Source organism: Pollachius pollachius (genome assembly GCF_949987615.1).
Source record: "Pollachius pollachius genome assembly, chromosome: 5".
Taxonomy (NCBI): Eukaryota; Metazoa; Chordata; class Actinopteri; order Gadiformes; family Gadidae; genus Pollachius; species Pollachius pollachius.
In genome coordinates this window covers 18,396,408-18,412,600 of record NC_136938.1, presented here as the reverse complement: position 1 = coordinate 18,412,600, position 16,193 = coordinate 18,396,408, and the positions used below count along the sequence as shown (strand labels likewise).

At 41.0% G+C, this 16,193-nt stretch overlaps 1 protein-coding gene across 3 annotated transcripts in view; it reads left to right on the top strand.

Moving 5' to 3' along the window:
- sbf2 (SET binding factor 2) overlaps positions 1-16,193 on the top strand; it is an 82,053-nt gene that overhangs the window by 20,173 nt on the left and 45,687 nt on the right. For all 3 annotated transcript variants that reach the window (XM_079737115.1, XM_079737114.1, XM_079737113.1), the window contains exons 3-9: positions 3,579-3,716; positions 6,532-6,660; positions 8,178-8,288; positions 8,965-9,070; positions 12,560-12,692; positions 13,494-13,602; positions 14,861-14,974. In XM_079737115.1, the coding sequence (XP_079593241.1) occupies positions 3,579-3,716; positions 6,532-6,660; positions 8,178-8,288; positions 8,965-9,070; positions 12,560-12,692; positions 13,494-13,602; positions 14,861-14,974 (840 nt within the window). The remainder of the gene's footprint in view (positions 1-3,578; positions 3,717-6,531; positions 6,661-8,177; positions 8,289-8,964; positions 9,071-12,559; positions 12,693-13,493; positions 13,603-14,860; positions 14,975-16,193) is intronic.

Below are 16,193 nucleotides of genomic sequence, written 5' to 3'. Positions count from 1 at the left end.
ATCATCCATGTTTAAAGTACTTCTCTTTTTTACCTTGATCCTATTTTCTATATTTTCTCTAGATAATGGCCCATACTCATTTCAATTGGGGCAAACTCAATTTATCCATCCCTCGTGAACCATGCTGTAATGCACTTTTATCCCGTTGCCCCTTAACTAATGTAAATTCTGCCACACAATTTCCCAAATCTGCAGTCTTTAAATAAGCAATGATGGAAGAGATGTGGTGTATTCATAAGTTTCATCAGGCTATGTGCAGTGTTTTGCATTTGTGAATTGTAACAAAACTTCTTGTTTTAACTCCCAAACAAATGTGTACTTTCGACTGACATTGATTGACAGGCATGGTTGCCTCAACATATTAAAACCAAAGAAGTCCATGGTTGCGTTTTGAAAAAGGGTTTTACAGCACTGCACCAATTCAAAGATGTTGTTCCATTACAGAATTCACAAAGTTCACTTCAGAATAGTTCTACATGTGACTAAAATTTATGAAAGAAAGATTGGGCCTCTGTTGAGAACACTGAAGTAATGCTCAATTAAAACATTCACACTGATTGACAGGGACACTGTCACAAAATGTATGATTACAAGGTATGATATCTGATGAAGGAAAGGATTGAAGGACCATCCAATCATTATCTTGGAAAAAACTAACTAAAGAATAAAGTATGCCCTTTGTATTCCACCAATGGCTTTATGCTCATTTCTAGGAATTATAATGGAACTAAGAAGAGACTTTTATGATGCGTATTCTTGGAGGTGTGTGTGTGTGTGTGTGTGTGTGTGTGCGTGTGCGTGTGCATGTACGCATCGTGGGTCAATTCTAAGTGTTCCAAGTCTAACGGCAATGCAGTGCACAGTATAATTACACAGCCTTGGCCTATGGAGCCATGGACTGGCTTTAATAGAGGTTTGTCTACCCTTGCCCCCTCCTTTGCTTCCCTGTTGTGATTCCTCACCGGTCAGACAGCGTGTCTTGTGTCACACGTAGACCGTGGATAGCAAGGTCGGTGTAGGGGAATCATGCCACACCAAAGCACATGATGAGGCAAGATTGGTTGCAGAGCAGTGATATGTCACAGGCACGCCCATCCCAATTGGCCATGGATATCAAGACACCCTCGACATACCTTCCCTGGTACCATTGTCACTTGACTGGGATCTAAATTTAGAGGTAGCACTTTCTTCACTCCAATATGACTCAGCTGTGTGTGTGTGGATTGTCCGTGCACGTGCATTTCAGTGTACGTGCTTGACGGGGCGTGCTTATGTGTGTCAACTTTCTGTAGGTGCTTTTGCAATATCAATGTCAATACGCGAAGCCCAGCACCTGTTGCGCCGCAATTTATCGGTATAGGATGGCATTTAGGAACTCAATAGGAGTTTGTTGTTTCAGCTGCCAAGGAAGCCTCTGGTAGTATTCTGTACGGCTATGCTACTTGAACTTGTGCTGTCTGGAGGTCTGCCCAGGTCCGCTGAATACCTCAATCAAATGCTTTTCTGGCAACGAGTGTACGTAGCAAGAAACCACGCGCCAGTGGCAGCATTGCTTGTTACTACTAAAGCACATTGATAGACTGGCTTTTAAAAACACTAGTTACTGTTTGGCAGACTGCAGCGGTCTGCTCTTTTCGAAAGACGGTTGCTTTTGCCGTTCTGTCTGTAGTCACTTCTAGCTTTCAAATATTTCTCACCTCTTTTTTTACTCTTTTCTTTCCTGACACAAGTTAAATGTCTCCTAGGAAAAACATCTAGCCCTTTGTTTGAGGATGTTATTTAATAGGCCAAGTATTTTCTTCAATTTTGAATACATGGCTGTTTTGAATAAAACCCTTTTGATTAAAAATGGCAGTGAAATAAATTCTGAAATAAATTGATTGAATTGCAATAAATTAAAAGTAAATATAAATATATAAAGGAATCCATATAGTTCAATAAATAAATACATTTTCATTAAGAAATATGCATCTTAATGTAATTTATCTGTAATATCATCTTATTTATTGCAGGGGACTTTTATTACATAATTCAACCTTTATATCCCAAATCTTCCATATTTTATATTCAAATCAGTTGGGAATGGTTATTGTCACAGATATATGTCTGAATACACCAGAAGCCGAATAATTTCTGGTGGATGGAAGGACAGTATGCTACATGGTGCGTGCTACTCATGGATCATGGACATGAAACCATGGAACATGTAATTACTATTTTCTAGCTTCACCTGTGTTTGTCCTACAATGATCAAAAGGGTCTATTAACCATAAAAACATTGAAGGCATCTTTGCTTGCTTATGTTTTTTTTTTTTTTTTTGGCTTAATTGCACACACAGGAAAACTGAAATAGACAGGCAATTACGCCTCTGTGATTTCCCCTGTTTTTATAAAGGGTTTTTGATACGAGTCATTCTGTTGAATGCCATTTTCCTTACTGAGTGCGCCATGCAGACTTGTGTTACTTTTATTTCTGCTTTCTTTGATCTCCCTGAGGACATTCCATAGGGGACAAAACAGTACTAAACTGGGTTGGACTCCAGTCTTTAACTAGCCTTTTGGTGTGTGATGTATCACTTTGTATCACCAGTTTTCTTACCTTGAACCCTTCCCTTTTATTTGTAACAAAGTAAACAAATATCCTTTTGTTCAGTTAGTGTAGTTTCACATTCCATGAAATGACCAGGCCCCCTTTTTTTTTTCCCTTTTATACTGCAACTTACTAGCAACCTAACTAGTGGGCTAGAAACACATCCAATCAGTACCATTATCTATGTTGATTTAGGGATACAGATCTGGCTGAACACATTACATGTGCTTATATTATTTCTCTAGCAGCTGCACATGCGTCAGTGTTTTTCAATATTCTCATTAAATGAGATTGAATGATTGAATATATTAGGCTTATGTGTACATTCCTAATATATTTGAATATACTACAGGATTTAGAAGCCATCCAGATCGCATCCATCTATAGCTATTATGACAATTTGGGATTCAACTGCATGATGACCATCACTTGACCTAAAATGGACTTTTGATCCCTTTCAATTATTACTGGCACTAAGTCTTTCTGGTCTTTCTCGCTTTTTATTGATCCAGCTGTGTATTTGATTATCATTGTCTTGCCATGATTTTGGGCCCATGAAAAATACAGTACTTTTCCATTGCTCTTGTAATGGGAAGTCTTTTGCTTGTGCACAGACATGATAGTTGGCTCTATTCATCAGATACTATGGAATGGTCTTATGCTTGATGAGTTCAAGGAAAACAATTATGTGTTATTTCCCATTGTGATGGCCGGACGCAGTAGCTAGACCACTGAAACAGGACATCCTGTCAACATGCCTCATCGTGTCATCAGTAGTATGCTAGCTCACATATTAGTTTTTAACTCTAACTGGTAGAATACCCTATAGGGATTTGTTTATCCCTGTTTAAAAATGCCTTTGTTCACAACATTGAGTTGACCTGCATGCAACCTCCCTTCAGCCTCTAACTGTGTGTGTGTTCGTGCTTGTGTTGGCTTTTGTCTTTCACACATTTCTGATGTGATGTATATTGTGTTTTTTTTGCAGTTTTGCCAGCCAGGAGGTTGGAGGCTATCCAGGGAGAGGAGAGCACCCACGTTCTTCACAGTTGTGCTGACTGATATTGAATCTGACAGACACTACTGCTCCTGTCTCACTTTCTTTGAGGCTGAAGTAAATCTACAGGTAAAAAGCAAGCACATTCGTGCTTCATCCATTGCATTACGCTTCAATAGGCTATTTACCATTGTTAAAAGATCTACAACTAAAGACTTTGATTGGGGAATACTTCGTAACGCTATAAATGTCTCGTTTACACACGGGCGCAGATACCAAAAATAGCTACTAACCCTTATTGAAGAAAGTGTGATTTAAGATTTGGCTGAGAAAAATACTCTGGATGTGTGTGTATGAGCCATAGAACTTTAACTGATAGAATGTACACCGTAGCACGGTGGCAGATCGTGCAGACATTTTATCGGTCATAATCTAAAATCGTTATAACCCACACCCCTACAATCTTGAATATGAAATGTGCTTTACACTATGGCGCTACACTATTAGTTTCCGGGAAGCATAATCCTCTCTCAGATGCGAAACATCAAAATAAACTGATGCCCAGAACGGGCTCCAGACATCAGCTTACCGCATGGCGGTAAACTATAAGTGTCCAAGAATTATAACCCTCTCTCAGACACCACCATCAACATCAACCACTGCCAAGACAGAGCTTGAAACATCCACACACACTGTGGCTTTATACTGTAAGTGTCCCAAGAAGTATAACCCTCTCTCAGAACCGAACATCAACACCAACCACTGCCCAGGAAGAGCTTGATACATCCACACACACCTCGTCATCGGTGCGCCTTTTTCGTGACGTCAAAGTGTATACTAAAATGGATTTCAACTTCATAATAAAGAACGTTACCTGCGTACGGAGCAGAGTACAATGTTCAGAAACTGGTAAGCAGAGACTGGCAAAAACAATGGCGTAGTTTACAACGTTGAGGTCATATTCCCGTGTTTTTGTGTTCAATGCCCCTTTGAAGAGCCAGTGAGCCCACCGTTTCAGATGGAATTTGAACACTGTGATAAAGAAATAGGCGTTTTGGGCTGAGAGTTTTAGGAAAGAGGGTGTGTGTGTTATCCCTGTGTTTACGACCCATGCCGACTTTATGATACTCTTTATACCATTGTTGTGTAACGTTACATTATAATATGCAATGTTGCACATGAAATCAGCCACCCACCGCAGCATTTTACTATAGGTGTCTGGGAAGCCTGACCCTCACTCGGACGCAGACATTAAATAAATCACTGCTCAGTCGGACCTTCACCATCCACACACAACCATAGGATTTTACCCATTTTCTCTAAATTGGGTACTTATTTCAGTAACAGTGATTAAATGGCATAGATTACTATGTTCAAGATCATATAAGACAAATTACCATGTTTTAAACCAAAAACATTTGGTTTTGGGTTCAATGGCTCTTCAAACAAGAATATTTGTTCATTGTGACCGGTTACCTTGTCATTATGGTTCACCAAATGCTAGTGGCTCAATTTTCATTGTCAAATTCATAAAGATTCTGTGACCCTAGTGTCTGTTAAATTGTGCTCCTCTTGGAACAACGGGGCTAGTTGAACAACACCAATTGTATTTTCTGTTTGTTCTTTGTGTTATGGTTATTTTTGTTGTGGTCAATTTTGTTAGTGATTTTTGTTGTGGTTCTACATTTTGTTTTGTTTCAGTTAATTTTGTATATTATATTTTGGATTAGACATGCCACAAGACAATGAATGGTTTTGATGGAATGGTAGGAGTCAACAATAAACTTGACTCCGACCATTTTGTGAAAATGTTTATCACTTCACTTCAGTTCTTGTGTGTATCACTCCAATTAAGAGGCCATTCCACTGTTTCCCCCCACGCGGTGATCTTTCCATAGCTGAAAAAACAAAATGTCAAATGGTTAACATAAACAACTGACCAATTGCTAACTTTTATTCTTCTCTCTGGCCACTTGTGTTGCTTCATTGCAGATTGAAAGTTACTCAGGAATCTGGTCATTTTGCCACTGAAACTTTAATTTGTTTGTTATATTCCCCTGGTGGAATGGAGGGAAAGTTTGTTGTATTGTAAATCCTATTATATTGAGGCTGATTTGACTTTATTTAAAACATTGCCTTATCCTCCTTTGTACTACAAAGTAATGTAATGAAACAAAGTAAAAGTGAAAACAGAAGGATCTCTTAAAAAGGACACATGGGTCGAAGGCGGTTGGTTAGAATGTTTAACACAATATTGCAATGATCGAACCATATACCCTTTATGTGACACGATGCTCTCTCTAAACAAAGGCCTTACCCCCTGTACTGGTGTGTATTGAAGAGCTAAATCTAGCCCTCTCCCTTACTGGTATCTGTGTAAAAATAAATAGAATAAGCACCCAAAATCATCCAGTGATTCAGCGCGTAGCTCCAACTTTAATGAGAAAACGTGAGGAGGCTGATTAAGTTGGCTCTCTCCTCTAAAACAAACAATGTCCTTATCTACCCAACTGGATTCCAGAGAGCTCAGACGCGTGGTAGAGGAATGTATTTTCTCTCATAATTCAACAAAATCCTAAGAATAATGGTGAAGGTGGAGTACTGGCTGAATGGGGATATTCTGATCCTGTGCAATTTGGTTCCGTGACGTTGCGAAGCCCCCATGGCATATTTTTATTGCCTGAAGAAATATACTGATTGTGATAAGGGCTTCTGCGAGTAATGAGCCGTAGGGGGTAGGTATCTTTGGTGTGCCAGACGAGGCTTGTGGATCCAAAGCAGAGGCAATTCGAACCAGACTGAGACAGTAGGCATGTATGCCAGGAATGTGTGTAATGAATGGACTGTTGGTTAAGGTATTAATGTTGAAACGTGGGCTACTTTCCATGACACTGTGTTACCATCCCTACAGTCAAAGCTTTTTTTGATTTTGATTTTTGTACAGGGGTCAAAGGCAATCGATGGGGATGGTGATGAAGACGAGGGGGAAGATGGCATGGTTCAGCCGGCTCAAGTATTTGCACCAAAAAGTCTCATCCTTGTCTCCAGGCTGGATTTTCCAGAAATATTCCGGGTAAGCGGACCCCACCTCATTAAAGGTTGATTTAAACGTAGTTTTCCCCCCCCCTCTGTCGTTCCAAAGCAATACATCACATAGTTGGCATATCTCTTCAATCGTCTGGCAAATGTTTCCTCTTGTGTTACTTATTTTGTCTAATGCGCATGTTTGAGATTATCCCTGACTAGATGTTACACTTATGCCAGAAATGGCTGAGCAGAGTTGGTGTGTTTGTGCTAGCTGCATCTGTAGCGCATCAAGGATTCTTGTATATGACACGATTCAGAATCAGGTCACATATTTAACTACTTAAACATGGAAATGTTGGACCACTTTTCCCTATTATAAAAAGAAAGCAAACTATTTGATATTATAAACTATGTGGGTTTTATGTTTTTTTATGGAGGAGGGTTTGGATATATTTTTTTGTTAATTATTGTTATATAAGTACATTGTTTGAAAAAAATGGCCTGTAGAAGTTAATATTCCTTATATGGAAATTCAAGGGAACTATTGTCAACAGTTATATGTACCCATCGTTAAAAAAATTGGGCTACAGTGACGAACAGTAAGCACTTGACAATAATTAGGTGAGTGCTGCATGCAACACTCAACTATTGTTCATAAGTTTTATTCTTTCTTTCATTCTTTCTTATTCTCTACAACCTTTGGGACCTATCTCCTTCCTCAATTTTTCACCTAGAGACTCCATTCAAATTTTTAAATGTTCAGAATATCTTGGAATTGCAGGCTTCTTTTCAGATTTTAAGATATTTTAAGATATTCTACTTTTAAAATACTATCTTTTTTTTAACATGGGAGTCAATGGGAGGACGGCAGAGCCGTCCTCTGGTACTTCAACTGTTTAAGACGTAACTAAATCAATTCAATTTTATCTTCGTTCAAACCATTTTATCATTTAAACTTCACAGTTTTAGTTTCATACCGGCTTCGTTTTCAGTTGGCCTCATTGATTTATGTTGACGCTGGAGCGTGAGGACGTTAAGCAGTGTTGCCAGATTGGGATGTTTTTCCTGCCAGATTTGGCTACTTTTGGAGGACGTTCAGGCAGTGTTGCCAGATTGGGCTGTTTTTCCCGCTCTATTGGGCTACTTTTAATCACGCACCGGCTCGCTATTCTCTTAAAGACACACACACACACACACACACACACACACACACACACACACACACACACACACACACACACACACACACACACTGCAAATACATGATATACCTTGGCAAGCGCGTAGGAACCGGGGGGGACGGAGGGGACGTGTCCCCTCCAATATCGGAGACAGGCGCATTTGTCCCACCTAAAAATTATACCGGATCTGTCAGGTTTCCGATATGTGTCCCCCCCAATATTAAATTCATTCCTACGCCCCTGTACCTCTGTGAAGACCAGATGGGTAAAACAATGAGACCCCGAGTTGGTTGTGGGAGGTTTTCAAGGTGAGATGAGGTTATTGTTGTGGTTCGTCAATAAAATGCATTGTTTGTATTGTATGTTTGTCGTCCCCTCCCAGGGCTGTCTGGGTCTGATCTACACGGTGTACATCGACAGCCTGAGTTTCCCCTTGGAGGGTCTGGTGGCCAACCTGTTTATCTTCCAGGTTCCGGTGGCTGGTGGATCCCAGGTAAGCAACACCTGGACTGTACTCAAGGCGATGGTTCAACTCTCAGCTCAAAGGTGGAATTGGGAAAGATGCTGCTGGAAGTCCCATCTTTTAAAAAATTTAACTTTTAAAACTTTTTTTTATATAATATATACAATGTAGGTAACTTTGTATGTTCGTACTGTTGTTCTCAAGATACTCAAGTTTTGGTTTTATTCAGGGAGTTTATTTTAAGGCTGCCAATTTGAAATGGCTAACCACATTCAACACCATCCACCCTCTTGGCACAGCCAGAAAACCCTGGGCTGTGTTAACTACATTACAGCATGTTTCTGCTATGCCCTAATTACAAAACAATTGTAGGCCTTATTCATTCAGGTTGCACTGATTGGCCTAAATGTGTAATACCAATAGAGGTTGTGACCTTAATGACTGATATTAACGCCTAGTTTTCTAGGCGTTTTTCTGTGCTATTTCATTAAATATATATTTCCGACGCATGATGACTTGTTTGAATGAGAAAACAACCACATGGTTTTCGTCATGGTTGCGAGTAATTAATATCCTGTTATATCAGTACTGGCCTTCTGTAGTTTAGAAATATCGTATTGGGTTGTGAAATATGGATGCCTCCTACTAGCTTTGCTGTATTTCCATGTCTAAACCCTGCTTCCCGCGTTGTGTGTTTGTCAAACAGAAGCTGTTTTCCCTGGGAGCTGGGGATCGGCAGCTCATCCAGACACCTCTTAATGACAGCCTGCCTGTTACCAGCAAGAGTGTGGCCCTGCTCTTCCAGCAGCTAGGTGGGTCCAACAGTCAGGACTAACCGGACGCCAGGGACATGTCCACAGGGGAGACCTGGGGTGGCACATACCCCCCCAGCTGAATAACAAACTGTTTCAATTGGTCAGCCCATCACATTTGGCTGCTTACCAACCATTATCTAGGTTTGAGACAGTATCTTGGACAAACCAAAACACAGGAAAGCACAGATGATATTTGTCACTTGTCAGATTATCAATAACAGCCATTTCTTTAAATTATCATTTTTGAATCTCGATCGATTTTACGCACTGCTCTGCAAATGTCCAGTGTTATGCGGTGCCTCTCCTGAGACACCCCACCCCTCCTCGAGGACTCTAGACTTGGTGCTGCCAGACACACACTCAAAAAGAATTACCCAGTCATTCACAATATGTTCTCGTGCTTGTTACCGATCAATTTCTCAGGGAAGGACATCTAGAACCAAACTACTTTACCAAGCTACTGCATCATGCTACTAATATTATTACTACTATAACTACTACTGCTAATACTACGACCGCAGTAATGAATGAAATTTGGTGGACTTTTTTCCAAACCGTCTTGCAATACCATGAGTGCATAGACTGCATGGTTGCATGGTTGACCCCAAGGGGAAGTATAATTCCCTTAAGGCGGCGACACACCGGGCCGACACTTGAGAGGTCGGTGACGTAATAATAATAATTGATCAGTTTTTATAGCGCTTTTCTAAATCCTCAAAGAAAAGTGGAAAAGATCCTCAAAAAAAAGCAAAAAAGTAAAGAAAAGGCGCGAGAGCTGACAAGGCCAGTATCTTCATATCAACATCATCCATTGGTTGACAACAGTGACTGGTGATGATAGCGTGCTCTGTGTTTTGGTCTAGAGAGAGGGACTGGTATTTCCGGTTTTCATTTTTTTGGACCACAATACAGATTAGCGCCGCCTGTTGTTTTGGAGCATTACATCTCGCGCAAACGCAGAACGTGCGGCGGCGGCTGTAATCGCGTAGGTGTGTACTTCCCATTTCGGTTGATCGAGTCGGCCAGGTTAATAGCCCAACTTCATTTACCAATGCGAATCGGGCAGTCACCGTGGCGACACGGTGTGTCGCCACCTTTACAGTGAGAATCTCTTGAGAAATACCTGTATCTACCCATGATGAAGTCAAATAATGCAAAAATAATAAATATAAATATCATAACAACTTTCAATCCAGTTTGACAGTGTTGTATTACCGTAGTAGCACATAAGCTTACTGACTAGTGACGGTGGTAAAGTTCAAGAGGCTTCTCAAAATGCCACATGGTATTTATCATGTCTTTTACTGCAATCCAGCTTTGCAGTCTGTCGTAATGTTTACCTCATTTGTTTGCCCTGCTGTCAAAGGCTAGATTCTGAGTATTTTTCACGTTGATTCAATATTGTTCCACTTTATATAGTATTTTCAACCCAAATTTATTTTCAATGTCAAAATCAATAGTCAAATACCAATATGCTTACCTCATAGCATTCAGTGGAATCCAATCTCATTTATCACTTGCTATTTCTTAAATTTTTGCTGGTCGGTCGATCCCCGGTCCAACTAATATGTTGTCCGGGGATGATGTGGATGTCTAGAGCGTCAGATGTCCTCCCCTTCACCCTGCTGAAGGGACACAGACCAAACCCTGGTCTGTGTCAGTCCTCGCAACCCTGTTTTTCATCCAACTCGTTTGACAAATATCTAGGCGTAGACCACAAATCATAGTCCAAAACTTGTATGTCTGAAATATGGACTCTTATATGCGTCATCGCCCCTGGCGGACTAGTTCACCTCTCTGGATGTTACATTAGGTTTGCGTAGGAAATAATGGATGTTGTTTTGTTTATTAAATCTTTCAAGGAATATTTCACAATGGCATTCAGCCACAAGAGAAGACACATTTGCGTCGGCCTCCTCGTTACCTCCCTGATCTTACAAACCGTGGAGTGTTAGTCTGAAAGTGTCATGAGTTTCTCGTTTGGGGAGCATAAATGTACAATATGACCAGACTCAGATCAGATCAAGCTGAATTTTGGTTGACAATGTCAAGGTGTACTGGGGGGGGGGGGGCTTATTGAGTATATTGTGTATACTCAATAAACAATGCTAAGACAAAAGTACTATTTATTAATCCACGGCCTGGATTACATATTGTGCAGTGCACGAGGTCCTGTTTTCACAAAGCAGTTAAGTGCTCAGCATTGTCAGTATTTCACCTGACATACCATCAGCTCTTATTCATCTTCCTGGCCATTAACACAGTGATTATCCATCATGAAGCCTTCCTCTTCACGTCAATGTGCTCAGGCCCCGAATTCATGCTCTGCCCATATAAGGTGTGTGTGTGTGTGTGTGTGTGTGTGTGTGTGTGTGTGTGTGTGTGTGTGTGCGGCGATGAAGGCTGGCAGAGTGACACGTGTGGGGTCCACTTAGTCCTCTACAGCGTCACCGTAGAGGAATGTGTGTTACATGCCGCACGGCGCAGGAAACGCAGCCCCCGGGGGGACGAAGGAAGGGGCCGTCAATAGGCTGGGCTGTTTGGTGTTTTATGCTTTGGTCTCTTCTTGTGTTGTCTGGAACTGTTACCGTCTTTCTTTTCCTTTTTTTTATTTTTATTTCCAAGCTCGGAAATTCCGGGCTGTTTCCATACGGATAAGTAAACACTTGAGGTTCAAAAAAAGCGGTGAGCTTTGATGCCATGGTGTAAAAGCACACGGGAACATATGTGCAATATTTAGACAGTATATCCTACAATGTCGCATTGTCTTTTAGCTTGGGCACCTGACGTTCAAGGTGTTAGCATAACCGTACTGTGTATGTATAATTGAGCTATGATTTAACACAGTTTGGTTTATCTACTGTTTATCATCCTTTTTTTATTATTTTTTCATTCTGTTCAGGCGATCTTCGGTTTCCTGTTTACAGTTGATACGACAAAAAAATCTTGAGCCAGACGGGCAGAAATGCAGTCCCAGTGAGGAATATGTCTGCCAGTGTTCCTCCTTTTATCAATCCAGTGTTTGTGATAAATAGCTCTGTCAGGTCCTTGATAGGAAACAATAACAGGAACTCTCATAGTAGAGTTCATCCGGACTGTCACATTGGTATTTAGCATACTATTAATTATACAATATAGAAGTTCCTAATATCCTGTTGTTTGGTGACGTTGTGTCTCCCGACGCAGCTTCATGAAGTCCTATTCATGTAGTTACATTTTCATGGCAAGGAGAAACCTTGGCAAAGGTTTGTTAAGGGGTAGACGGACCTGTATTATGTTTTATGTTCGGTTAATCTAAATGTGTAAATGTGTGGTTTTGTGAATAATGCAAGGGGCACGTTTGGACCTTTGGACACAGCTACCAATACAGCTTACATATTAACTCATCAAAAAAAATGTTTTTCATGAAATGTGATCGCTTTTTATCCCTACACCCATCAAATTCCCATACGGAACCTGACCCTCCTTTCGCTTTCGGTTCTGCAGGGATCCAGAACGTCCTGAGCCTGTTTTGTGCGGTCCTGACGGAGCACAAGGTGCTGTTCCACTCCACCAGCTACCAGAGGCTGGGGGAGGCCAGCCGGGCGCTGGAGGCCCTCATGTTCCCTCTCAAATACAGGTACGGTGTTCCATTGTCCTTGAATGTCCGTGGCCCCATTATCGGTACCATGAATAGGTATCAAATGTCCTTTGTACCGAATCTGTTGATTTTAGATGATTAATTCCCCCCTTAATGTCTTACTAGTTCTGAAGTGGAAATGTACTGGTACAGTTGTCCCTTACGGTGGTCCACCTTTACACTGTCACATGGCCACAAGTCCCTAGCCCGTCCACAAACACTGTACTTACCGACACACATTGATTCCTAAAGACAAAAGTTCTTTATTGCCATTGTTTACATTCACATTCATGCTAAATGCTATTTGGCAAGGTCAGCACACAAAAGTCATTTTGATAAATTATATCGGTAACAAATGTTTAAGCGAGAGGAAGACCTGTATTCTCCTTTAAAATTGCCCATGCCTTCCTTTGTTTTAGACACTCCTAGTCAGTCCCAGCAGGTGATGAGTTGAGGTTCATTCCAGCTTATCTGAGGTTAAGGCACAAAGCACACGGAGCGTGGTTTTGGTTCTTACGTGTAGTCCATATTTTGTTAACGGATCATGGCACAGTGACTGAATGTAACGGGGGCTGTACTCGCCTCGCATAGGACTCAATCTTGGATGGAAAACATTGTTTGTCTCTGTCGCAACGTGCCATGGCATGCTTCATCTCCAATTGGTTGGTTGAGCAAATGTTAATGAGAGCATTTAACAAGTCATGTGGATTATATATTCTTTGTTGTTAGATGAGTTTGTTCTTTATTCCGTGGTTAATGAATTGTGTGCTGTTATATTCTCTTTCCATTCATCCAAACTAGTTACCCATACATTCCCATCTTACCTTCGCGGCTACTGGAGGTGTTGAGCTCCCCTACCCCCTTTATTATTGGAGTGCACTCCATGTTCCAGACAGAGATTCAGGACCTGGTGAGTGGACCTTTAATTCCTGATAGAACATTTTAGCTTTGACTTTTTTATGGGATCAATATCATTCACATTACACTAGTGTCGTAGGATCTGTAGGGTTACTGAATATAATCTGAAGTAGGTTTAACAAATTGCCCTGTACATTATTTGATAATTTTCATATTTGATATGATTTAATTTTATGGCCTAGGGCGATATGAACCAACAGCCTGTTACACATTCTCACATATCCAACATTACCCAACATGATGTACCCAAACAAGATAAATCACGTTTGCTATTGGTCTGTGTGACTCAAACATTAATCTAGATTAAAACACTATTCCAAATAAGAAGCTCCTGAGTTGTTGTATCAAAAGTGATAACACCCCTTTGGAGTTTCCATGACCTAGCCAGGTTCAGTCAGGAGTTGGGAGGCTTGAACGGCTTTTACGGTAAATGCCATGATGTTGCAGAACAGATCACTCCCTAGCAGTGTTTGTAATAACGCAGTTTAAAAGAACGGCGTTAGGCAACGCCGTTATTTTTTCAGTAACGGGGTAATCTAACTAATTACTGTTTCCGTCGTTACATTGCCGTTACCGTTACTGTACGTTAATGCGGTGCGTTACTATGAATTGATTGAATAAACTGCGTAATCCGAACTCACCCCTGGCTCCAAACACAAACTGCTAGTGAGGAGACCTAGCAGTTTGGGTTAACAACGAGATAAGCGATTAGGATTGGCTAAATCATGTTTCATGGTAGCCAATCGGAGCCAGTGTTTTTACACACAAGCCAGGACACGCCCGCCACACTAACACGTACACGCACACACCAAACAGATTCGATGAAGCAGCAGAAATGGCGAGTCCGGAGCAATCCGATGAAAAGTTGGCATTTTCTGTAGTATTCGGCAGATGTTCCAAAGCCTTTGCAACTAAGCAAATTAAAATTCAGTTGGAAGTATATCAGGGCCTTGAATGGGCAGTTCAACCACTTAACACATTAAGGCCAAGTGAAAACTGCTCAGAAAAATCCAAATTCTTTGACAAATAGCAACTTTCTTTTTTTACAGTAACGCAAATAGTTACTTTCCCTGGTAACTAGTTACTTTTATTAGAGTAATTCAGTCACTAACTCAGTTACTTTTTGGAACTAGTAGTGAGTAACTATAAATAATTACTTTTTTAAAGTAACGTTCCCAACACTGCTCCCTAGAAGTGATCCCAAAAGTGAACCCAAAGCAGCTGATGCCTTGAATCTTTATGTTGGCCAGTTGGATGTCATCATTGCTGACCTGGACGGAGGGACAATCAAGATTCCTGAGTGCATTCATCTGTCGCTTCTCCCCGAACCCTTGTTAACTCAAACACAGACCGCCCTGTCCTTGGTAAGCATGAAACACACACACACACACACACACACACACACACACACACACACACACACACACACACACACACACACACACACACACACACACACACACACACACACACACACACACACACACACACAGCCATCATAAAGACACACACACACACACACACACACACACACAGCCATCATAAAGGAGGTGAAAGACAGTGTTGCCTCTAAATTTAGATCCCAGTCAAGTGACAATGGTATCAGGGAAGGTATGTTGTGGGGTTGCCCTTAAACCTACCCCGCCACATCATGTGCTGCCCTTACACCTACCCCGCCACACACACACACACACACACACACACACACACACACACACACACACACACACACACACACACACACACACACTATTGTACATAACCTGATATAGCAACAGAGAATAGGGATCTCAACATGTGCTCACTCCCCAGAGACTGCATGCATGTGATCATATCATATTCCCATGCTACACATGCAAATAACAAAGTACACTTGACTGTATTGTTGCCATAGCGACCTTGAGTTGAACTCAAAACAACCAAACAAAATACCTTTTTAGTTTGTGATCTACTGCCCAAGTTGGTCATTTATGCTGGGGACTAAAGTGTCCGAGACGTTGCATATCCATAACGCTTTGCATATTCGGAAAACGCAAACGCATTAACGGAAACGCAAAAGACACAACGCAACAGCAAATGCTAGAACACGAATGCAAAGACCACAACAGTTGTTTGCGTTTGTAATTATGATTTAGCTTGCATATCTCATGATGTTGATTTTAAGATCTTGAATATAGTATACAATCTTTAATTTGTGATAGAACACATACATAAGGACATATCCTAATACATCTCCAAATCCTTTAGTGTGTCCTTTAGTGTGTGGAGTGCACACATGGTGCACATATGTAATACACACATGGTTCCATAAAGGTATATATAATGGCAAAGAGTGTGTGGCAAGCATGGGAGTAAGGGGTGTCTGTGCTTCTCATACGTCTCCTTACACCACCTCACCATGGGGTCTTGTGATCCAAATGCATTGAATACTGTATTTTCTTTTGCTATACAGTTATGGAATTTGTGATCCCATACATACACAACAGCGTCACGTCGTCAAAAAATATTGAATTCATTCCTCCCGCCGTTTCACCCTTTTGATCATTTGTAAAACACCAACTCATGATCTTTTTTAAATGTGCT